At 57.5% G+C, this 24,981-nt stretch overlaps 1 protein-coding gene across 1 annotated transcript; it reads left to right on the forward strand.

Moving 5' to 3' along the window:
• Nucleotides 1-756: 756 nt before the first annotated feature.
• Nucleotides 757-20,114, forward strand: LOC119859033 (solute carrier family 2, facilitated glucose transporter member 9-like). The gene is made up of 12 exons (XM_038410636.2): nucleotides 757-1,023; nucleotides 6,274-6,372; nucleotides 7,473-7,633; nucleotides 8,037-8,161; nucleotides 8,725-8,870; nucleotides 10,602-10,734; nucleotides 11,335-11,522; nucleotides 12,012-12,122; nucleotides 13,557-13,658; nucleotides 14,229-14,304; nucleotides 17,259-17,386; nucleotides 19,847-20,114. The coding sequence occupies exons 1-12, from the start codon at nucleotides 979-981 to the stop codon at nucleotides 20,084-20,086; spliced, it is 1,554 nt and encodes a 517-aa protein (XP_038266564.1). The 5' UTR covers nucleotides 757-978; the 3' UTR covers nucleotides 20,087-20,114.
• Nucleotides 20,115-24,981: the final 4,867 nt, after the last annotated feature.

The raw sequence follows: 24,981 nt of genomic DNA on the forward strand, positions 1-24,981 counted from the left end.
CTTTCGTGGCCTGGTGATATGGATGCCAGCAGCCACGCACCACCATCTACCCACCCCCTTGCTGAGCGGTGAAGGAAAAGCTGGCCATGACCCGATGGCAGGATGGGGTGTTGCTGAGTGCACAGAGCTACCCGCTGATGGGGTGCCAGGTTTGGATAACCCCCTCCAAGCGAGTGAGCCGTCAGCCCGAGCCCCCGCCCAGCATGGCAGGGGAGGCCGTTGGGTTTGGGCTGAGAAAGGCCGCTGTGATTTCCTGGTCTGGATGCAGGCCAACGGGGCAGGAGGGTCTCGCTCGACAGGCGGCACCGCTGAGCCCGGACCCAAGTGCCTCCCGCCGTGGAGACACGTGGCTCTGCGGGCTCCTCCGCAATCAAACCGCGCCCCTGGTAGCCTGTGACCCTGCTCCTCCCACTGCTTTCAGTCCAGGCCACAATCCACAGGCAGCTCCTTCAGCCCGGTGCCTTTGACGAGACCTCAGTCGGGGGCACCAAACAAGCTGCTGAAGAAGCCGATGGCGGCCGGACACGTTCTCCAGGGCAGATCTCCCCGGGACTGCCCCGGTGCCCGGAAGGTTAAACGTGGAAGGGTCCAGCCCCTCCGACTAATGGGCTGCAACATCTCCCTCCTCCCAAAAAGCAAAGCAAATCACGTTAGCTGTCATGTGATTCCCTTCTGCCCTGCAGGGCTGAACCGAGGGCTCCGTGCCCCGCCTCGCCCCGTTGGGTCGGCTGCCGCCCTGCAAAGCCTCTTGCCTCTGCTGCCCATCAATCAAGCGGGGAGGCCCCAGGGCCCACCTCTCCCTAGCCAGGAATCCTCCAATGGCCTCGCGGGCATCAAGCGATCCCCACCCCCACCCTCTGATTTTTCCTCCCTGCTTTGAAAAAAAAAAAAAATCAAATAAAGTAAGTGCTGAAATGAGCGAGAGGGCTGGAGTCAGGCGGCCCCATCTTCTGCCTCTCTAGGGCCTGCATCGCCCCGATGGAGGGGAAACCTGTCCTGCACGCCCACCGACGGATCACCAGGGTGAGTGACCTGGCTGGGGGAGAGGGGGCTCCTGGGCCCCGGGCTTCCCTCCCTCGCCCCAGCCCATCCACTGCCTCCCTGCCAGGCTCTCTGAGCCAGCTGGCTGCCCTGGCTGGCATTCCGGGTGGGATTAGGGGGATTAGACCTGCACACGACTTGGGCAACCTGGAGGAGGCTGCAGCTCCTGGCTACCGTTCCTGGGGCTGGGGCAGCGCAGGGGTGTTGGCCACTGGGCTGGCATAACCCCCCGGCCAGCTGCTTTGAGGGTTTGGGGGGATATCTCAATTTGTCAGGACTGTGGGTTCTGTCCCAGATCTGGGAGGGGAGTGGGGTGTAGTGGTTAGAGCATGGGGGGCTGGGAGCCAGGACTCCTGAATTCTATCCTGGCTCTGGGAGGGGAGTGGGGTCTAGTGGTTAGGGGGAGGGGGCTGGGAGCCTGGCCTCCTGGGTTCTATCCCGGCTCTGGGAGGGGAGTGGGGTCTAGTGGTTAGGGGGAGGGGGCTGGGAGCCTGGCCTCCTGGGTTCTATCCCGGCTCTGGGAGGGGAGTGGGGTCTAGTGGTTAGGGGGAGGGGGCTGGGAGCCTGGCCTCCTGGGTTCTATCCCGGCTCTGGGAGGGGAGTGGGGTCTAGTGGTTAGGGGGAGGGGGCTGGGAGCCTGGCCTCCTGGGTTCTATCCCGGCTCTGGGAGGGGAGTGGGGTCTAGTGGTTAGGGGGAGGGGGCTGGGAGCCAGGCCTCCTGGGTTCATCCCAGCTCTGGGAGGGGAGGTGGTTAGAGCCGGGGGGGGGGGGGCTCCTGGGTTCTAGTCCCGTCTTTGCTGTGGACTCACTGCGCAATGCTGAGGCAAACCCGGTACTGCTCGGTCCTGTGACATCCCTGGCTCCGAGCCAGGACCAGTCCCGGGCTGTTTCCCGGGGGGTGCGAGGGTTCACTCACGCTCAGGAAGCAGTTGCACTAAGGAGAAGCTGCTGCCCCGAGGATCAAAAGGCAGCTTCGCGGCGGAGTCTCCCAGGCAAGCGAGGCCCGTGTCAGGCCCGGCATGGGCTGGGCTGGGCGCGCTGCAGGTCCATGGCAGGAGGGTCCCCAGAAAAGTGAGGTGCAGCCGGTGGGGTCCTTTAGGGACCCCCAGTCTCACCCAACTTGGGAACAAACCCTGTTGTACTGCCCCCCGCTCCCTGGTTCTGCATGGCCTCGTTGGGGAGCAATGAGCAAACCCCCCCCCGCATTCCCGTGCAGTGACCAGCTGGTTGCAAAGGGACCCCCCCCTTCCCAGAGCCGCTGACTGAAGCAGGGCGCTGCCCAGGGTCGGCGTGGTCCCCATTCACACCTGCTAGCTGCTGGGACTTGGGAATGGGCCTGGCTAGAACTGGGGCGAGGGGATTAAAAGTGACAGCTGAAGGAACTTGCTCCCCCTTCCACCACCCCCACACCTTCCCCCTCTCCCACCCCTTCCGCCAGGCTGAGTTAAACAAGGGATCCCCCCCCCCCACTCCCCAACTTTTGGGCTTCTCCACAAAGGGCCAGAGGGAGGCGCTGCTGAGCCAGGCTCAGTTTTCCCCCCAGGGTGGCTGCAAAGCTATGGAGTTTTATAACTCAGTCTGAGAAACAGAAACGGGGTGGGAAAAAGCGACGAAGAAACACTAGGGGGGTGGTGGGGAACGAGGGGGCTGGAAAATACCCAGCAAGAGAGAGAGACTGGGAGAGGGGAGGTGTTTTCAGGCAGAAAGGCCAGTGGGTGCTGCCCGCTCCCCAACTGTCTAGGTCAGTAGTTCTCAACCTGCGGCCCATATGACATCCTCAGGGCCATACAGCCGGTACTGGATGTGGCCCACAATGGTAAATAGGTTGAGAGCCACTGGTCTAGGTGAAAGATGGAGAAGCTGAGAGACGGGCAGAGGCTGTAGGGCACGCCTTGCGATTATCCAGCCGCGCGTCCCAAACAATGCCCTTCGGCGCCAGTTTTCCAGGGCGAGTCCGGCCAGTGCGCTCGCTGGTGAGATTTGTCTGCAAAGCCCCTCAGAAGGCAAATGGGGTGCCTGCCTAAACAGCCCAACTTAGAAGAGCCGGAGGCTCTGAAGCGCCAGGCTTTGGAAGCTGGATTCCGAGGGCTGCCCGGCTCCCATCGCAGAACAGAACCAGCATGTGGGGGGTGGGCTGCAGCTGCGCTCCCCTGGCAGGGGGGCATGGAAGGGCCAGAGTGGTGGGAGCGGTGGGATGGCACTGAGCGGGTGAGGGTCAGGGGAGTGCCGACGGCACGAACACGATCCAATGGCTGGAAGTTGAAGCTGGACGCATTCAGACTGGAAACAAGAAGTACATTTTGAACAGTGAACGTGGTGGCGGGGGCCGCATGGGGGTGCTGGGCCCTTGCAGGACAATGCAGTGACAGGATGCCTTCCCAGGGGGCGGAGACCATGCTACCCTGCCCTCTGTTGCCTTTTTATCCTGGGCAGGAGAGATACTCAGCTGGCCACCCCCTTTCTCCATTCTGCCCGCTGGGGCGGGTTCCTTTCCTGCCTCGCTGTACCAGGCGGGCATGGTTGATGCTGCTGCTCTGAAGCTTCTGCTGGGCCGTGTTCCCATGGCCTGTTGCCGCCTGATGTCTCCTTGTGGGTGTCTGGCATCATCTTCAATCTGGACCAGCCCCTAGGTCCTCAGACCCAGGCTTTGGCCAGGCCTGACTGATTCTTTCTGCAGAATATCCCCAAGCTACGGCCCTGCCCAGCCGCCCACACAGCAAAACGCTTGGCCGGGTTCTCCACCTCTCGCAGCTTGATTATTGCCACAGCCGTCTCTCTGGCCTGGCCCAGCGCCCTCTTGTCCCTGGGATTCGTTCAAAACGCTGCTGCACAGATCATGCTCCTTCAGCATGGCACTTTGACCAGGTCACCCCTCGCCTGGCATCTCTCCGCTGGGATCCCCCTTTTTTATTCCATTAAACACATCAATGGCCAGGCCCACACTGGCGGTGCCCATCTGGCCTAGCGTCTCCCACTGGCTACGGAGCTGGCGCCGCTCGCCTCCCACCTGCCCTGGACAGCAGCCTCTGTCACCCACTTGTTCTCTTATCAAATGAAGCCCCTTTGAGCTTTCTCCCCTGCTGCCCCCCCTTCTCCTTGCAAACCTCTGCAAAACACCATCCACCTTCCACCCCCCCACCCCCCAAGCTCTCCTGTGCTGGGATGCCCACAAAGCACTGGCTGGTGAGCTGGGCCCTCTGTCTGTCTTGCTGACTAATGTCTCTTTGTTTCCTCGCACTGCCCCCATCTGCCGCCATCTGTTGTCTTGTGTCTACGATTGGAAGCTCTTAGGGACTCTGTGTCAGTCCAGCACCCGGCACAAGGGGATACCGGGCTCTGCCTGTGGCTCCCAGCTGCTATGGTGAGGCTAATAATAACATTGGGGGCCATTGTGCTAGGTGCTGTACATTCTACAGTCCCCACCCCCAGGAGATTACAATCACCATTGACCAGACAGACAAAAGGTAGGTGAACCCCATTTTACAGAAAGCAGAACAAGGCCCAGAGAAAATGACTTGCCCCTGGTCACCCCAGGATGTCTTTGCACCTTGCTGGGGGGGACCCCAGTTCTTGTCTGACCTGTAACAGGTTACACAGAGCTGGGCTTAGTGCTCAGATCTGCTGAGTTCCAGCCTGGTACCTGAACCCCCAGCCCAGCCTGTCTGCTCCCTCCTGCCCTTTCTTCAGTGCCTGATGTTCCTTGGCCAGTGGTGCTGAGCCCTGCGGCTTTCAACAAAGCTATCGGCAGGCCCAGCGCGCCCCCCCCAAAAAACTCAGCCCCTGGTGTCTAGGCCTCAGACTTGGCTCTGTCCCCAGGTGTGAGGTGATGCCCCCCTCCCTGCGAGGGACAGAGAGTCACTGTCTAATGCACATCCCTCACTGGGGAAAGGTTTCGCCATACATGCTGGTCTTGCCCTCTTGGGCTGGGCTCAGCCCATCTTCTGCAGTGAGCTCTGTAATCGGTGTCATCCTCAGCACCTTCCTTCAAGGCACATAAAGCTCCGCTAACAGCTGCCCTGGTTGTTGAATTCTCCAGCCAAAACGCCCTTTCGTACACAATGAGGTACAAAGTGTGCATCAAACCCAGCCGGAGCCCTACTACTGTCTTCGGTAAAGGGGAAAGGTTAAAAGACAGGCTCTGCCTGCTCCCCGCAGCGTAGACTAAGGAGCAAACAGAGATGGCTTCGGTTTCCTGCTGGAGTTCAGCTGCAGGGTGATATCTTGCAGGGTGCAGGTCCAGTCTGTCCACTCGGACGTGCGGCTCTCTGGGGCCTGGAAAGAGTGGCTCCTTGGGGGGGTCCGTCTGCCTTTGGGACAAGGCAGAAGGTGCGGCCTTTACTTCTGACACCATGTCATGTGTCCGATATGGGCTGATGACTGGGCTTCCATCCCAGAGAGAGACCCCAGGGTCTTTCATGCAGTGCCAGGGCAAGCTGTTGCATGCTCAGAGAAGCTATGAGAGAGGCACGGTGCGGGGAAGGAATATATTTTATCATACCAACGTCTGTGGGTGAGAGAGACGCGTTTGTCGCTCTAATAGCCTGGGCCCGACACGGCTCTGCCACCACGTACGTCGCACATGGCGCCAGCCCATGGCTGACCAGTGTAGCACCACTGAGCACTCGGTTACTGGAGTCCCTGAGAGAGCCCAGCCCATGACAGAGCAAGCCCAGAGCCTTGCATGGGACCCGGGAGTGAGCTTATGGGGCAGGGGAGTTTGCTGGGCTGGGTGCCATGGGGCCGGGCTGGGTGCCATGGGGCTGCCTGGGCACTTCAGCTGGGCTGCCAGGCATCGCTCTGGCTGCAGCCAGATCAAGCGGCCACAGTGAAATCTGGGAGCCGCATTGGATGCATGGGAGCATCTGGTTTTCACCGCTGGGGCCAGCTGTGTGTCCCACCTGGGTGACCTGTGGCCAGAGATGCTCGACTTGGCAGTGGGATTGGAGCTCCAGCCGCTCCTCCTCACTGACCTTTCCCCTGGGCCGAGCGAGAGCCAGGTGCCCCCCATCCTGCAGGCAGGAGCTCCTGTGCTGGGCGCACAAGGGTGGAGAAATGAGACACACACACCCCCACACCCGCAGCTCATCTCACTTGTGACCTCGCAGAGAGGGCTGGGTGCGGGGCAGGGAGAGCAGCTCGCGGCTCTGCCGTCTTCCCCCCTCCTCCTGGGGCCGCGTCAGACCCCTGGCCAAGGCTGCACTGACGCCTGCTCGTGTCTCTCCTCTCTCCCAGCACCTCACCTTTCCACTGCTCACCGCCACCCTGCTGGCTTCCTTCGGCTCCTCCCTGCTTTACGGCTACAACCTGGCAGCGGTGAACTCACCGGCCGTGGTAAGAGCTGTGTCCGTCTGTCTGTCTTTGTGGGGGAAAGTCGCTCCCTCCCCGGACTGGGAAATCCTAAGCCAGGCAGATACTTTGACCCAGCGGGTCTCTAGCAGGCAGATGAATTATACTGACCGCGGTGCGGCCACCTCTGGGGTGTTGAACAGCAGACCTAGGAGCAGAAAAAGAGGAGGCAGCATCCAGGTGATGCTGCAGGGAGAAATGAGGGGATCAGGATGGGATCACCTGAGCCGGGAGGATGCCCTGCTCACACCCCGATTCTGACGAAACGCCCCATGGGAACTTTACTGACCACGACTGGGCAGGACCAACATTTCCCACCCCACAGTGCCCCCTAGCACCATGGCTTAGCGCTGACGTGGAAGGAAGAGCCTCTTACTAATTACCTTTGGGAAGTTCTCACGCTGGTGCTAACAGGTTGGATCACAAAGCATCGTGGGGTCAGATCATGGGCTTGGTAACCCAGCCCCCCCCCCCCCCGGCGCAGGGAGAGGCAGAGCGGGTTGAAGATTTCTCAGTAGAACGTTTTTGCCATTTTGTCGAAATCTAAACTTCCCCGGGAAACGTGTCCTTTTTGACGACGTTTCCCTGGGAAAACACTGTGCAACCACGCGTCGGCCCCGGTCAGATTGTTCGCTTTGACCTCGCCGGAACGGCCCGTTTCCGTTGGTCATCTGGAAACCGTTCTGGTTTGAAATCCGAGGTGGTTGTGGACAAAATCAAATAACTTGGAAGGGAAGCTCGTGGCATTGCTGAAACACGAGGTTTCAACGGACCCGAAATGACGTATTTCCCAGAATTCCCTGGCACGGGACATTTTCAAATTGGCTGTTTTCGTTCCTGGTTTGGAATGGAAGTGAAGTTTGAAATGTTGGGATTTCCCGCCCCCAAATCTTGCATTTCAAGCCGCTCTGGTACGAGGGGGGAAACAGGACCAGCTTTCTGAGGTGCTGAGAGACGAAGCCCTGAAATGATCAGGAGCTGGGTGTGCTACAGACACATACAAAGACCCCGTAGGGCCGGCAATCCAAGCAGCTGGTGGGCCGTGGGCACCCCGCGCTGCTAGCCCCCGTCTCTCTGCCTTGCAGCACATAAAGGCCTTCTACAACGCCACCTGGTCCCGGCGCTACGGGCAGAGCCCGAGCCAGGAGCTGCTCACTGTCATGTACTCGCTGACCGTCTCAGTCTTCGCCCTGGGGGGGCTGGTGGGCTCGTTTCCAGTCAGGATGCTCGTCAGTCGATACGGGAGGTAAGATGGGTGCAGGAGGGAGGCAGGACAGGGGGCCCATAGGGGATGCACCCGTAGCCTGGCTAGAGGAAATAGAGGGGAGGATGGTGGCTTGTCTGCCCCTGTCTGCCAGGGGGTGCCCGCCTCTAGTCCAGATGGAGCAGGGGGATGCCCAGCAAATGGAGCCAGCAGCATTAAGACCTGCCAGAGATAGGGGAGAGGAGAAGCCAGCCTGACACATGCCCCACTCTTATGGGGACAGGGAGAGCTGCCAGGAATGCCCCTCCCCCCAAGCTCCCCATGGGGCTGGGATGGAGAAAAGTGGGGAACAGCTGTTGGATGGAGGAAGAGAGAGCATGGAGCACCCTGCAGAAGGGAGGCCCATGCCAGGTGGAGGGCTGATGTCCTGCCTGCCCCCCGCTAGGAACGGCACCCTTGTGCGGAGCACGCTGCTCGTCTTCCTGGCCGGCTTTCTGATGGGCTTCAGCCGCTACCTGGAGTCACCCGAGATGGTCATGGCCGGCCGCTTCGTCATGGGGCTGCATTCAGGTAGCGCCCTGCGTGGGCTGCCCCACCGCCTCCCCGGGGCTCTGCTGGCTCCGGCACCCAGCCAGGCCCACCTTGGCACTGGCCCTGCTTCACCCCTCGCTAACCCAGTGCAGGGCGGGTTTGCATCTCCCTCTGCGACAGGAACGGGACCCGCCGGTGCCAGCCCAGACGCGCATGTGGCCACAGCTCTGTCCAGCATGTGGTTGGGCTGCTGCACAATTGCGCTGTCTCCCCACGGGCGGAAGGAGGGGGGCAGGACGGACCCGCTGGGGCAGTGCCCATCGCCGGTGCCCTCCTGGGGGTCAAAGTGGCTCATAACCAAGAGGGGTGTCCCGGGATTGAACAGCCAGCCCCAGGGCATTCTGGGAGGAGAGGAGCTTGGCTGGAGCCTGCCCGGGGAGCTGCCCCTCCATCCCAGTTGGGGTATTGGCTCTAGGGGGGATCCAGAGGGTGCACTGCCTGGTGCCCAGTGTGACACCAATTCCCTCTCCCGCCCCCTCCACACCCCGCGTGGCTGCTCCGTGCCCTGCCCCCCTCCCCCCCTGTCTCCTTCTCCGCCCCAGGCATCTGTCTCAGCGCGGTGCCCATGTACCTGGGAGAAATCGCCCCCAAGACCCTGCGTGGCTTCCTGGGTCTGGTGCCCAGCATCTTCATCTGCCTGGGGGTCTTCTCTGCTCAAGTCCTGGGCCTGCCGGAGCTGCTGGGGGAGGTCGGTGCTGCTGAAACGCCCCTGAACCGCTGCCGCTTCCTCCAAGCCCCCAGCCCCCGTGAGCCCCGGCCCTGCGGGAGGGTGACCAGGGATGGGGGCATCTCCTGGGGGTCTCCAGGGTCCTATGTGCGCTGTGCAAAGCGCTACACTTGGGGAGGAAAAATCACATGTACAGCTGGGAACGGGGACTGCCTGGTTCTGCGGCTGGGCTGCTCTGACAAGGATCTCAGGGTTCCAGTGGCTCTGCCAAAGAGGCTGATATCAGGCCGGGGAGTGTAACTGGATGGCCGTACGTCCCACCTGGGAGGTGATCGTCTCGCTCGGCTGGAGTCCTGTGTCCAGTTCCGGGTGCCGCACTTTAGGAAAGAGGGGGAGTCCAGCGGAGAGCAGCAGAAAGTATCAAAGGTTTGGAAAGGCTGATCTCTGAGGAAAGGTTAAAACCCTGGGCGTGTGTAGTCTGGAGACAGGAGGGCTGAGGGGGATCTGGGTACAGCCTGCGCATTTGTGAAGGGCTTGTATCAAGACGACAGGGATCAATTGTTCTCCATGTCCACTGAAGGCAGGACAAGAAGCAATGGGCTTAATCCAGAGCAAGGGAGATTTAAATTAGACATTAGAATCATAGAGTATCAGGGTTGGAAGAGACCTCAGGAGGTATCTAGTCCGACCCTCTGCTCAAAGCAGGACCAACCCCCAACTAAATCATCCCCGCCAGGGCTTTGTCAAGCCTGACCTTAAAACCCTCTAAGGAAGGAGATTCCACCACTCCCTAGATAAACCAGCCCAGTGCGTCACCACCCTCCTCATGAAATAGTGTTTCCTAATATCCAACCTAGACCTCCCCCACTGCAACTTGAGACCATTGCTCCTTGCTCTGTCATCTGCCACCACTGAGAACAGCCGAGCTCCATCCTCTTTGGAACCCCCCTTCAGGTAGTTGAAGGCTGCTATCAAATCCCCCCTCACTCTTCTCTAAAGAGGACTAAATAAGGCCAGTTCCCTCAGCCTCTCCTCGTAATCATTTTCACTGCCCTCCGCTGGACTCTCTCCAATTTGTCCACCTCCCTTCTGTAGTGGGGGGCCCAAAACTGGACACAACACTCCAGATGTGGCCTCACCAGTGCCGAATGGAGGGGAATAATCACGTCCCTCGACCAGTTGGCAATGCCCCTACTAATGCAGCCCAATATGCCATTAGCCGCCTTGGCAACAAGGGCAAACTGCTGACTCATCTCCAGCTTCTCATCCACTGTAACCCCCAGGTCCTTTTCTGCAGAACTGCCACTTAGCCAGTCGGTCCCCAGCCTGTAGCGGTGCATGGGATTCTTCCTTCCTAAGTGCAGGACTCTGCACTTGTCCTTGTTGAACCTCATCAGATTTCTCTTGCCCATTCCTCCAATTTGTCTAGGTCACTCTGGACCCTATCCCTACCCTCCAGTGTACCTACCTCTCCCCCCAGCTTGGTGTCATCCGTGAACTTGCTGAGGGTGCAATCCACGCCATCCTCCAGATCATTAATGAGGAAAGGTTAAAACCCTGGGCACATATAGTCTGGAGACAGGAGGGAAACGTTTCTAACTCTACGGTAGTTAAGATTCTGGAATAGGTGCCTGAGAGAGGTTGTGAAATCCCATCACTGAAGGTGTCTAAGAAGGAGGTTGGACAAACACCCCTCAGGTCTGGGTTGATTTGGTCCTGCCTGAATGCATCTCCCTGCCTGGCTCATTGCAGGATAGATACTGGCCGCTCTTCCTGTCCCTGGTGGTCATTCCCGCCTTCCTGCAGCTCCTGCTGCTGCACTGGTTCCCTGAGAGCCCCCGCTACCTGCTGATTGAGAAGAACAACGTCCAGGGGGCCACGGATGGTGAGTGGAGCCCTCCTGGCAGGGGGGGGTGGCTGATGTATCCCCTAGGGCCAGGCTGCTCCCAGAACCGGGTGAGGGCGGATTAGGTCTTACCGTGTCCTACCCTGTCCCAAATCCCAAAGAGACCCATGATCCCGGAACTGCAGGCCCAAGAGCCCCCGGACCAGATTCTGTGCTGGTGCAAATCAGCTACGGCTCTGCTGACCCTCCAGAGCGCTGCCTCAGCCCTCCCGGCCCAGCCAGCTGCGGGAAGGCTCCTGCCTGCTGACCTCTCCAGGGTCCTGGGTTCAAGCCTCAGTCCGTTGTGCTCCAGAGGTGGCTGCTTCTTCCCCCAACCCTGACCCAGCAGAGGGGCGTCCTCTGTGCTGGGACTGCTGACAGGGGAAGCTGGGGAGGGCCAGGTGCGGAGGGGCATTTCCCTCTTTGTTGCACCATAGTGTCTGGGCGCCTCCCATCCTCCTGACTTCAGCCTCACACCCCAATGGGTCAGGGCAGGGCCTGTACAGATGGGAACTGAGGCACAGGGGCGCACAGCTGGGAATCAAGCCCAGATCTCCTGAGTCCCAGCCCCGTGCCTTAGCTTTGCACCGCTCTCCCCAGCACTGCGCTGGTTCCTGGGGAAGGATGATGTGCGGGATGTGCTGGAGGAGATGCAGGAGGAGCAGCGCTCGCTCTCCTCTGTGGAGACCATCTCCGCCTGGCAGCTCCTGCGGGACGGCTCCGTGCGCTGGCAGACCCTCTCCGTGGTGGTGATCAACATGGGCATGCAGCTCTCTGGGATCGATGCGGTAAGTGCTGCCAGGCCCACGCCCCATGCCCTGGAGGGGAGCTGCCCTCGGCCTCCCACGTCCTCTGCCCCAGAGGGGAACTTCCCCAGGCCCCCCTGCACCTCCGGCCCCGGTGGGGAGCTCACCCTGTACCCTGGAGGGGATTCTGTCTCCCAAGAGCCTCCTGGCCCATTGGCTCCTTGGCCTAGCTGGGAAATAGTCGTGCTGATCATGCAGCAGGTCCCTGCAATGGGGACCCTGGCCCAGGAGGAGCTAGGCTGAGCCCCCCAGCTCATCTCACCCAGAGCCAGTGAGCATCCCTGGGTCAGAACAGCCTCCAGTCCCATCCCAAGGCAGACTTTGAACTGGCGACCAGGGGGCTCCCGCAGTGCCATGGCCAGAGCCCCCAGGGGTGCCCCCACCCCTGCTTGTGGTTCCTGAGTCCTGGGGGGGCCTCTTTACCCCCCAGCCCCACCGCTGACCCCCCTGCTCTCCTCCCCCCCCCGGCAGATCTGGTTCTACACCAACACCATCTTCCAGCATGCCGGCATCCCGGAACCCGAGATCCCCTACACCACCGTGGGCACGGGCGCCATCGAGGTGCTGGCCGGCCTGCTCGGCGTAAGTGTCGCCATGGCACTGGCAACACGGGGGGGGGTGACTCCCACTGAGCAGTGTTAACTGGTGTCGGGGAGGGGTCACAGTGGGGGGCTGGGAGGGGATGCAGGTGGGGGGAGGGCACCAAGGAGGGGCCACAGTAGGTGAGTTGGGGGATAGGAGGCAGTGCAGGTGGTGGGAGGGGTCACATTGGGGGAGATGGAGGTGGCAGGGGTGCAGGTGGGGGGAGGGGTCACAGTGGGCGAGGTGGGGGGTGGGTGGGGGTGCTTGGGGTCCCAAGGGCTCATTCTGGCTGTACTAACTTCCGTGGAACAGCCCATAATAACCCCTGTGAGCTGAGCCTGTCGCTGGGTGGGGCGGCTGGTTTATGGTTTTTCCCCTCAGTGCCCAGCCAGCTGAGCCAGGAGCCCCCGTGCCCCCGGCTCCCCCCCAGCCTGACTTAGCCGGAGAGTTGGCGCCGCGCTGGGCGGATTTACAGCCCTCGGCCCGTGGGCGTCCACCCAGCCGCTGGTGCTCAATTTGCAGGGTGGGCGACCCCCAAGTGGCCTGGCCTGGGTGAGCAGCAACCCTGGGCAGGGACCCCAGCCCCTCAGCCCCCAGCTGGCGGGCAGGAGCTCAGCTCAGCTGATTGATCCATGGCACAGACACCAACGGCCCCCGACAGACGCACCGAGATTGGGTCTAAAATTACAAGGATTTGTTCTGCTGCCAATATCCCCCCTGCTGCTGCAGCTGCTCTGGCTCCCCGCGCCCGCCCCGCGCCCCAAAGCAGCTGCCTGCCTCTGCTGGGCACTCGGGGCAGCTCAGGCCTGGCTGGGGCCAGCTGGGGCCAGCTCGGTCCCGCTGCTCCGGGTCACTTCTGCCCTGGGATTCCAGCCCATGAGTGAAGGGGACAGGCGGCTGCTGCTCCATCCCCTTTCAACAAGCAAGGCCCTAGAATGCTCTAACCCGCTCTAACCACTAGTCTGCCCTCCCTCCAGGGCTGGGAAAAGAACCCAAGAGTCCTGATTCCGCAAGTGCCCCCCAGCTCTAACCACTAGCCTACCCTCCCTCCCAGGGCTAGGAAAAGAACCCAGGAGTCCTGACTCCGCCAGTGCCCCCCAGCTCTAACCACTAGCCTGCCCTCCCTCCAGGGCTGGGAAAAGAACCCAAGAGTCCTGACTCCGCCAGTGCCCCCCAGCTCTAACCACTAGCCTGCCCTCCTCAGGAAAGAACCCAGGAGTCCTAGAGGTTACCAGGTAAGTGTCCCACCCTCACCCTCAAGCTCTTGAGTAAGCCAATGAGAACTGGGTCTGGTGATGTCATATATTAGTGCTATGCGTTATTGATTGAGCGTGATGTCACTCTGTGCCCTGTGGGGCAGGTGGATGTTGGGGGCTGGTGGGTCTCATGCCCTCTCCTGCTAACACGCCCCGTGCCACTGGCCTTTCCCTGCAGTGCTTCACCATCGAGAAGCTGGGCCGGCGGCCGCTCATCATCATCGGCTTTTCCTTCATGGGCTTCTGTTGCGCCAGCATCACCTTGGCCCTGGTGCTGCAGGTAGGAGCGTCCCACCCCAGGCAGTGCTGGGGAGGCGCCTCGCCCTGGCACCTCCCTCTCAGATCAGCAGGGGCCAGCGGCTAATCCCGGGTACCGCCCCCGCCCCCACGAGCACGGCTGGGCTCCTGCAGCCGGCTGTTCTGGGACACGATGATGAGTTACATTGGAGTGAGGCTGGAGCAACCCACTGGCATCATTGCAGGGCAGCCGGGGGCCGGATCCTGCTCTGGGGCTCGAACTGTGAGAGAAGCTTCTTTAGGCAAACCACTTTGTGACTGGTGCAGGCCGGGAGAGAGCTGGGTGTGAAGGGGGCTGCGGGTCAGGAGTGAGGGCCACCGGCCGAGCTGGGCGGGCAGGACTGGGAAAGCATGGGGCTGTGGGTCGGGACTGAGGGGCACCGGCCGAGCTCTGTGAGGACTTTGCCTGGCATGTTGCAGCTGGTTTTCTCTCTCTCAGCCCTTCAGTTTCCCACAGAGCAGCTCCCCAAATTTGCTTTGCAAGGAGGCGGTAACTGGGCTGGTAGTCTAGCAGCGTACAGCCACCCCCAGCTTCTGCACCTTCCCTCCCCAGGCTACGGTGCCCTGGATGCGCTACCCCAGCGTAGCCTGCGTCATCGGGATCATCGCTGGCTTCTGTATGGGACCAGGTAGGTGCCGGGGCCTCCCTTCTCTAAAACAAACACAGAATGGCTGGGGGCTGCGTGTCGGGGCACCTGTGTAGAAGGAGGGAGCCTTAGACTGGACTAGCAGGCTGTGGGGCTGCAGGAATCCAGTGAATTGGCAGAACTGGGTGGACGGAACGTCCCAGATTCAGCAATGGCCCAAGTACATGAAGGGTCAGGATTTTCCTTCCTCTGAAACATCAGGTGGCAGCACTGATGGGGACCGGGCCATTGAACTGACCCATCAGAGCTGGATACCGCGTGGTCGGGTGCACCATGCCGGACTTGGTAGCCCAGTGGTTTGATCTGGTAGGGTAGGACGTGGCAGACCTGTCTGGGCCAATGGTGGGACCAAGGATGCAAGGTCCTGGGATGAGACCCTCACACACCCAGATCCAGGGAGGGCTGCGAAGAGATTGCTCCCCTCCATATTCCCCCCTACATTTAGCAACTCCTCAAGACCCTTCTGCACATGCTAATAAACTTCTCTTACTTACTTAGTAGGCGAATGGTTTTCCACCTTTAAATAAGCGTGGAAGTGAGAGCTCCCTAAAAATGATGAACGAGGCCTGGAATGGCTTACCCAACTGATGTATGAGTGGGACTGCCAACAGATCTATAATTCGTTCTCAGCCAAGAATTTATTTGCTGTAATTACATCTTTAATTAGGGTTTTAATGGCTCATTGTTCACAAACAATGATGAATCGGACTTAAAAAAATATATATAGATATATATATATTTATTCCTGGCGAGCTGTGAGTAACGGTCCATCAGGGGCTGCTTTTCCCCATGTGAAATTTTTTTGCATTAAGTATCTTTATTAAAGCAGTGCATATGATTGCTTTCCTACTCTGGAAGGTTCTGATCAAACCATCATGGTTAATGTCATAACTGTACATATTGCAACAAACTCAAAGTCCCCTCGCTACTCAGGGCTTCAGGGCAACCCTGGGGATAGAACTGGCCTCTCGTGCTCCAAAAGCACAGGCCCCAACGCTTGAGCGAAAGGAGAATCTCCCTCAATTATCAGTATAGGGCAGATGAGACACAGTGGAACAGTTATGAGTTCACACACTAGATGGCTGCGGTGCATAAAGTCCCATCTTTTCTCTATGGTATTTTTAAATTCTTTTGAAATATTGTTTGAATTAATATCTTGTGGTATCTGGATGTCTCAAATTGCTTTCCCCATGGGGTTGGATACAGGGTCAGTAATAGGATGCAGTCTTTCACCTTTAAGTAGCCAGTTCAAATCCAGCCACAGGTAAGCAGTGTCCAGCCGCCCTCACCTGGAATGAACAAGTGGTCTCAGTCCAGTTCTTGGTGGACAAATTGGGCCAATGAAAATTTCCCATCAAAACTATTTTTCAACAGCAATTCGTAGAGCTGATCAGAAAATGGTATTTCCGTCCCACAGGAAATTCCAGCCTCTGAAGAAATTTGTTTTTGTCCTGAATTGGGCTAAAAAGTTGGACTGTTTCACCAAATGAACCATTCCAAAATGTTGTATTTGAAAACACTGAAAACACCTTATCAAAATGTTTCACTTGAATAATGTTGTTAATAATTTTATATATATGTAAGTCTAAACAAAATGAAACAAAAGTTGGAATGAAACAGAGTCGAAAGGACACACTTCTTTGGATTTTGAATAGTTTCTAAACTTTTTCTGCAGTAAACTGGTCCATCAAAGAAAAAAATTTCAACCAGATCTAAAAATTGCATTTTCTACAACAAAACTTCATGAAAAGCGTCTGCTTTCTGCAGAAAACTTAGATTTTTCATCAGCAAATGGAATAGCTGAAACCCAAACTATTTCAGCTGTGAAATCCTGCCCCGGTGTCTCATGGGAGTTACAGTTCAGTTGCCCCATGGCCACTTTCTCCTCTATGGGCTCAACTCCTCAGCTGGACTACATCTCCCATGGTGCACTATGGCCAGGGACTCCCAAGATGCACCACCTGCCCTCCAAAAGGTGAGGCCATGGTACATTATGGGAGATGGAGTCCGACAAGAGAACCTGGCTTATAGAGGAGAATTGGCGCATGAGAGACCTGTACTTCAACTCCCATAAGGCAACGCGGTGGAATTTCCAAATTGAATTATTTCAGTTTTTGAACTTTGGCCAAAAAGAGGAAAATTTTGATTAAATGGATTTTTCATTTTCGTCAAATTTTTCTGCGGAAGAACAAACCTGTTGTGACCGGCTCTCTGGACCACCCCCCTCCCCCACAGCCCAATCAGCCACCTCATTAGCAGCCTCAGCAGAGAGGCCCAGCCCCGGGGCTGAGTTGCGGTGCATTGGTGGGGGATGGGGAAGCTTGCCCTGCAGCAGCCTAGGTTGTACTTGCTCAATCGCTGGAACCAATTCGTCTCCAGGGCACCGTTGCCAGGGACCAGCCTGGCGCTTGGGGGCAGCAGCTATGTGATGCGTGAGCCATGTCTGGTTCTGGGAGGGGCATGGCGCTGTGCTAGGGATTGCAGAGTCGCTGGAGAAACCCGTTTTTTCTCACCAAGGCCCGCTCCCCTATGGGCCCCGGAAAGACACTTGCACAACCGCTAGAGACTTGACCAGTCAGTTCGGCAGGCTGCTGGACCCCCAGTGGGGCAGGCCCCGGGGGTCGGGGAGGGAGAGAGAGGGTCCCGATTCTGAGATCACTCACACATCTTTCAGTCTGGAGTCACTCCTGGTTCACGCCCCAGACCCCGGGTTTCACCTTGGCCTTTTCCTGGGAGGCTCCATCCTGGCACCTGGCTACTGACGCTCTTCACCCTCTTCCCCACCGGATGCAGCCCAGAGGTGTCTGTGGGACTCGAGCCTACTGGCACATGGTCTCCTCATGGGCACCCACCGCAGAGACCGCTAACCCTCTCGTTGCTGTATTGCAATCCCATGCCAGCATACAAGGTATTTAACCCACCTCTCATCCGCCCAGCTGGTGTGCCCTTCCTGATGACCGCGGAGCTCTTCAAGCAGTCGCACCGCCCCGCTGCCTATATCGTGGGGGGGTCCCTGAACTGGCTCTCCAACTTCACCGTGGGCTTCGTCTTTCCCTTCCTACAGGTAATGACCAGCCATGGATGTGGCCTCGGGTAGCACCCAGCAGCCCCAGTCAGGGATCAGGGTGCTAGATGCTGTCCACGCACACTGGAAGATGGTCCTTGCCTCAGATAACTAACAGCCCACCCATAGACGAGAGATGGATACAGACAGATGGAGGAGCATGAGGGAATAATAGGACGAAATCAGAGGGCAGCAAGTTTTTAACAAGCCCAGTGAAACACTGTCTCATGCCGCATGTTGTTAACCTGAGGAATTCACTGCAGCAGGAGATGAAGTCCAGATAGATCACTTCTGCTGCACCCCACTGCCCCATACACTAGGCCTGTTACCCTTCACAGAAGGAAACTAGGTTGGTTGGGCATGATTTTTCCTTGACTGTAAAGTGCGACATTCCCCAGAGTACAATCTGGACCAATGAATAGCTGTGTCCCCTCAATCCTCCAACCTGGGGGGCCCTTTACACTGCTTTGCTCTGAGAGCTACCACTCCTGGTCTGCTCACATGCAACCTCCAGCATGCAAATCACTTCCGAGTCCTGTGTATACTGTCTGAGTGTTGTAGCCAGCCACTCATGAATTACACTGGAGAGCAGCACCAGTAAATTCCCAGTCCCAAACGTTCCACAGAAATGTCTGTCTTGTACTGCCCGGTGTCCTCCAGAACAATACAAGCTCATATAAATTCTGTCATTTATTAATAGAAAATCATACGCACCCTTCTTGCTACCTCGAATAGAGTTTCCCAAACACTTCAATTCAAACATGTTGCTTTAGATCAAACAAAAAAACCAAGTTTATTAACTACCGAAAGCTAGATTCTAAGTGATCACAAGTAACGAGGCATAAAAGTCAGAATTAGTTACAAGAAAATAAAAGCAAAATGCAACTAATGCCAAACTTAACAAAATTAAATGAATCCAAAGCAAAGGTCACTCTCACATGTCTCTTCAGTCCTACTGGCTGAACTCTTTTCAGGCAGGATCTCTCCCCTAGTCCAATGCTTTCTTGTTCTTCAGCTGTTGCTGATGCTAGGGGTAGAGAGAAAGGTAGAGGCGATGTAATACACTTCTACTCCTTTCCTATAGTTCCTTCCCTTCTTTGGAAGTCATCTCCAGCCAACGTTCAGGAGACAGAAAGTCTGTGTGGGTGGGAACGGCAAGCTGTTCCTTTGTCAAGATGTAGATTTTTTTTTTACCCACACCCTCTTTCCTGCCAAAGAATGTCCATTTAACCAGGGGATGGCCCATTTAATCTTGTGGACACCTGGCCAAGGCATCGGCCAGCCTTTTGTCTGTGAGAAACTGGTTTGTGGCTGTTCCTCAGACTTAGAGAATGTCTTAGCAATACCATATGGTAGAATCTTATAACTATACATACAATGTTGCCATACACATTTTACCAGAACAATAATGATCAGCAAATTATGAGTTTTCAAATGATACCTTGCACGCCGTACTTTGTACAAGATTTATCATAGGGATTCAGACTGTCACAAAGTCCATGCTGGCAATTCCTCATCACTCTACTATCCTCCAGGGGCTTAAAATTGATTGTTTAATAATTTGTTCAATATCTTTCTCGGTCTTGAAGTTAGGCTGACTGGTCTGTAATTGCCTGGGTCCTCTTTATTCCTCTTTTTGAAGATAGGTTCTGTGTTTGCCCTTCTCCAATCCTCTGGGACTTCCCCCATCCTCCCTCAGTTCTCTCAAAAATAGCAGCTAATGGGGCAGAGATTGCTTCAGCTAGCTCCTTAAGTACCCTGAAGTGAATATTGTCAGGCCCTGCTGACTTGAATACCTCTAACTTTTACCTCTTTAACCTGTTCCTTCCCAGTTCTGGCTCAAGACCCTTCCCATGTTGTTAATAATAAGCGTGTTAAGCAGCTGGTTACCATTAACCTTCTGCGTGAAGAAAAATATCCTCTGGGGGAGCATTCTCATGCTACAGGGGTCTCTCCAAGGGGCAGGATTAAACTACTGGCCAGGGACATCATGGGGGAGGCTCCACTTTCCTCTCTGTCGGGTTTGCTCTACCTGGCCTCCTCACCTTGGGGCAAGGGCCTCACGCTTGGGAATGGATTTCTCCTGGCAGCCAGTCCCGTCCAGCAGGTCAGTGCCAGTGCCCCATTGGACATATGAGGCACAGAGCGGCTAAGTGACTAGCCCATGGTCACGCATGGAAACTGTGGCACAGCAGGGACTTGAACCCAGGTCTCCTGAATCCTGGCCCAGCATCTTACCCACAAGCCCAGCCTCCCCCTGGAATTGTAAGGCACCAGCCCCTGATGAAGGAGAGGTGCCCAAGGCTCAGTGGGGTGGTGGAATAGCCCAGTGGGATGGGAGGCAAGGAACACGGCTAGGGGCACGAGTGGGCTGGGCCCCTCCAAGGTGGGATGCAGTGCTAGGTGGGCCCGGGGCCAGCTGGGAATCCCGTCTGAGGCCGCGTTCTCTTGTTGCTCCAGATGTCAGCTGGCGCCTACTGCTACCTGGTGTTCTGTGGGGTCTGTGTGCTGGTGGCGCTTTACGTCTACATCATCATCCCCGAGACCAAGAATAAAACTTTCATGGAGATCAACCAGATCTTCGCCACCCGCCACCCCTTCCTTGCTGCCCCGGCCAGCGCCATCAAGATGGTCCCGCTCGGCGGTTACGGGGCCCTGGAGAACAGCTCCCTGGAGCTCTCGGGATACAGCCAGGAGTGACCCACCCTTCTTCCTCCCTGTTGTAGCACCCCAGCCCTGGCGGGTCAGGCCGGGAGGGGGTGGTTGCTGAGGCTGCAGGTTAATTCCCTTCCTTTAACTTCTTCCCGCATGGCGTCTGGCTCGGTCCCAAAGGCTGTGAGCAGTTGGTGGGGTTGGAGGCATCACAGGTGTGAGGGTCACTGGGCCCAGGCTCTGTCCCTCCCCATCCCACCAGTTGCCTTCTCCTCCAAGAGTCCCAGGGCAGCTGCTCCAGGTCGTTGCTCTCTGGCCCTGCAGGGCATCAGGCCTGGATCACCCTGCACCTGCCCTGCATGGCGGAGTCGGTGCCAGCCTGGGGCAAAGAGCCAGCAGGTTCAGCTGCTACCCACTGTCCCCGTGGTCAGGGGAGAACCCCTGCTCCCCCCAGGGCCTCGGCTGCCCCTGGCTGGGAGCCGAGTGAGGGCTCATCCCTGGGCTCCAGCCTGCGAGTTCGATTCTTTCCTCGCCCCACCAGGAGCCCTCTGGGTTTTCCCCTTAGGAGGGTGAGCCAGCACCTTGGCTGAAGCAGCCTCAGCCGGTCCCGCCTCGGGAAGCGGTGACATCACCACGGTTGGCAGGTGTTGATTGGCTGACGCTGCCAGGGTACCATTCCTGGAAGGAGCACCCTTGAAGGGGCAGGGGGGAGGCGGTTCCTGCCCAGCTCTTGGGTATGATGCCCGGGGGGAGGGAGGTCCCGGGGAATTTAATAAAGGAAATTGCCCTGTTCAGGCTGCAGTCATGTGCGGTGCTGGGGGTGGGTCGTTCCCTGGTCCTGATTTGGGCTCCACAGTCCCCAGCACGGTTGTCTCATTAAACACGGAGACACGTCAGCAGATCTACGGAACGGGGCTGTGGGTCGGGACTGAAGGGCACCGGCAGTGCTGGGCAGACGGGGAAGGAGGCCAGGGCTGCGATAGCAGAGGGGCTGCGGGTCGGGACTGAGGGGCACCGGCAGTGCTGGGGGTGGGGGGTGGGGAAGGAGGCCAGGGATGTGATTAGCAGAGGGGCTGCAGGTCGGTATTGAGGGGCACCGGCAGTGCTGGGGGTGGGGGGTGGGGAAGGAGGCCAGGGCTGCGATAGCAGAGGGGCTGCAGGTCGGTATTGAGGGGCACCGGCAGTGCTGGGGGGGACGGGGAAGGAGGCCGGGGCTGCAAGTCGGGATTGAGGGGCACCGGCAGTGCTGGGGGTGGGGGGGGGGACGGGGAAGGAGGCCGGGGCTGCGGGTCGGGATTGAGGGGCACCGGCAGTGCTGGGGGTGGGAAAGGAGGCCAGGGCTGTGAAAGCAGAGGGGCTGTGGGTTGAGATTGAGTGGCACTGGCAGTGCTGGGTGGGTAGGGAAGGAGGCCGGGGCTGCGGGTCGGCATTGAGGGGCACCGGCAGTGCTGGGGGGTGGAGAAGGAGGCCAGGGCTGCAATAGCAGGGGGCAGTTTGTCAGGACTAAGGGATCGGGGGGGGGGTGGCTGTGAGGCTGCAAATCAGTTTTCTGGATTCGCCCCTTGCTGAGATCTGATGGGGCGGCCTCTGTTCTAGGCGAGGGGAGGCCAAGGCATGGTCAGCGGGAGCCGCCTGGCGGTGCCACCCGGGCAAATGACAGATCCCCCCACCCCCCATGTGCCCTTCGCTGAGCCGACTCCTGCAGAGGTTGGATTGGGATGGGAGAGGAGCCCAGCTCAGCCTCCAGGTCGCTCTCTGGGGACAGCCTGCCTGGGCAGTGGGCATGTTGCATTGGCCGGGCCCTCGGTCGGGGGTCCCTGTGCTCCAGGCTAGACTCTCACAGAGGGGATGTGCCACATGGTACTTTGTCTGGTTGCTGAGATGGCACAAGTTCTGCGTCCCGGCGCCTGTTACCTGCCTGGGAGGAGGGAGGAGAATAGCAGCTCCATCTAGCACCGGGGGGGGGGGAATCTCCAAGAACCCCTGAGCGTCACTGCAGAGAAGCAGCCGAACATTCAGCTCCAGGTCCTGGCCTCGCTGGGGATCTCAGCGGATGGAGCAGGATTCTCAGTCCCCATCTCTCCGGACTCCACTCCCAGTTCAAACCCAGATCTGCAGCCAGGTCCCCCGCAGGCTGGGGAGGGGCAAAGGGAGAGACTCCCAACTCTCCCCCCACTCCCGCATGCTGATTTGAGCCTGGCCCCCAGTAACGAGGCTGGTTCTAGCGGGACCCAACTGAGAGTGCCAATTCAGGACAAACTGCTCAGAGCACGGCAGTTACAGCCCAAGGCTGGGGTTTCTGTGCACACCAAGGCAAACCAAACCAGACAGACAGAGAAGACTTTGGTTTTACCCCACTGGCTAACCACAAGTCACACAAGCAATTCCCTTAGACACCCCAGTTTCCCAGTATCACCACCAGTGCCACTCGTTATTGGGACAAATGGTTATGAAAACCAATACCCCAGTAAAATAAAAAAGGTTCTTTTGATCTCAAAGGACCAAGCCCCAGACCCAGGTCAATATACAAATCAGATTTTACCCACAAATCACGATGTTGCCAATCCTTTAGAATCTAAAGGTTTATTCATAAAAGGAAAAGATACAGATGAGAACTAGAATTGGTTAAATGGAATCAATGACATACAGTAATGGCCAAGTTCTTGGTTCAGGCTTGTAGCAGTGATGGAATAAACTGCAGGTTCAAATCAAGTCTCTGGAGAACATCCACAGCTGGGATGGGTCTTTCAGTCCTTGGTTCAAAGCTTCAGTGCAGCAAAGTCCCTCCAGAGATCAAAAGCAGGATTGAAGACAAGATGGAGGAGCTGCAGCAGCTGTTTATATTCTCTTGGCATGTGGTCTGTCTTTCTTGTCCCAAGGACAAGCTGTCCCTCACACGGCCTGGGAAAATCTCAGAGTTCTGTCCATAGGCAGGTCCCTGCATACCTGGCTGAGTCCCAAGGTGTGTCTCCTTCTCTCAGTGGGTCAGTTGTATAGAGAATGGTCCTTAATGGGCCATCAAGCAGGCTAGGCAGAGCTGACACCAACTTGTCTGGGGTGTCCCCCAGAAGCATAGCACAAGTTTGAAATACAGACAGTATAGAGCCAATACTCATAACTTCAACTACAAAAATGATACACACATATAGGCAGCATAATCATAACCAGCAAACCATAACCTTGTCTTAGACACCTCATTTGACCCCCTTTATATAAGATTTGGTGCCACTACAGGACCTTGGTTGCAACGATGATCTATACGGTCCCAGCTTATGTCAATAATGTCACCCCCCTCAGAAACCAAAAGGTCAAAGGTCACCACGCTTTTTCAAACTTCACACCAAGTTCTGATTGGCTTTCTGGGCCGGGTCGGGCCCGTTCTTACCCTGCTGGCCCTGTTCTCCCACCTAGCTATGCCCTCAGCCTGAGCTGGGCCTTGGAGTTTACAACCTTGGCCACCTTGTAGTCATTGATTTTGCAGGCAGCAGCTACCGGTGATGACCACTAGGTGTCCCCATCCATCAGCGCTAGGGGTAAGCGGACTGCAGGAGAGTAGGGGCTCAAGGCACGTGGTACCGGAGGGGCAGATCATAAGGGGGAGGGGGCTCCAGCCTGCTTGCTCGGGGTCAGGGTCAGTGCATGACAGCAGACAAGGCCGGGGGCACCAGATCTCCTGCTGTTTCTTCCCCCCATCCTGCCCCTTGGAGGCACTGTGGGGAGCCCAGAGAGAAGCTGGGCGACCTGGCAACCCTGGTGCACGGTCTTGTCAGTGCCAGGGATTTGCAAACTGCCCCTCTGCCTGTTCTGTGTTCACTGGGACAAGCGTTCATCAGGGGACAGAACATCAGGACTCCTGGAGTCTATTTCCAGGCCCGTCCCCCACTTTCCTGGGAGAAGGGAGAGGTGGTGCATCCCCAGTGCGTGCCGCTATTCCCTGCCTGGGAAATGGGGATGGTGAGTGACCCACCTCCCCGGGGCTTCATTAGCGCCCGCAAGGCACTTGGAGATCCATGGCTGGTGGGCGCTTGAGTTGGCTTGCAATCTCCTGGCCAGCCTGAGGTGGAAGAGCGCAGCTGGCTGGCTGGAGTGACCCAGCTAATACATTGACGCATCAGCTAACATGTCAAGACCCTGCAGGCTGCAGCAGGCGGCTGTCCCTATTGACGCACAGACTCACCGCTCCTATCCTGGCTCCATGTCGCCCTCGCCCTGCTGCGTCTAGCGCCGTTATACCGGTGCTAGGAAAATGAGATTCAATGTTGCATCTTTTCACCCACGATACGGCCTCGATCAGAATCTGGAGCCGGTGAGTGTAATATGCATGAGTCACCATCTGGTCCTTCTCTTCCTGGCTCGGGGCAGCCCAGCCAGACACAGCTGCCTGCCCTTGGCCCATCCCCTCTAGTGCCATTAGACTGTCTTTGCATCAGAAGCATGGGATCTTTGCTAAGGTAGGAGGTTTGTTGCTGGGCACCTGTGATAGGTTGCCCCCCTTCAAGGTGCCACCTGATGTGCTGAGATACCACTGAGCTCGCCTGTTCTGGCAGCCTGGGCCCCCTTTAACCGGTCTTGCTGAACCAGGCTCTTAAGCTTTCTCTAGCACACACACAGGCAGGGCTACACACAGCTGCAGAAAGACACAGACACTCAGATCAGCTCTGGGAAGACTCAGCTTAAGGGACTTGCCCCAGCACTCAGATGCCTACCTCCCTTGGAGTACAGACCCAAAGGTATAGTGTCTTGCACTGTATAGAAAAATCTGCACAGCGCAAGCTCATAAAAATTCACCCTCTCCCTCAATGTGAAGAGAAATGTGCACAGCTTCTTGCCCCCCTCCTCCCCCTGCATTAGAAATTGCACAAACTGGGTTTAATAATAAACAAAACAAATATATTCGCTATAAAAGGCAGATTTTAAGTAATTATAAGGGATAGCAAACAGAA

This window comes from Dermochelys coriacea, chromosome 7 (assembly GCF_009764565.3).
Source record: "Dermochelys coriacea isolate rDerCor1 chromosome 7, rDerCor1.pri.v4, whole genome shotgun sequence".
Classification (NCBI taxonomy): Eukaryota; Metazoa; Chordata; order Testudines; family Dermochelyidae; genus Dermochelys; species Dermochelys coriacea.

Bases quoted from the DNA above. Each gene is read 5' to 3' on its own strand.
- LOC119859033 (XM_038410636.2), top strand. From the start codon at position 979: ATGGAGGGGAAACCTGTCCTGCACGCCCACCGACGGATCACCAGG. The intron at 10,735-11,334 runs GTGAGTGGAGCC...CGCTCTCCCCAG, and splicing joins CGTCCAGGGGGCCACGGATG to CACTGCGCTGGTTCCTGGGG. The intron at 11,523-12,011 runs GTAAGTGCTGCC...CCCCCCCGGCAG, and splicing joins AGCTCTCTGGGATCGATGCG to ATCTGGTTCTACACCAACAC.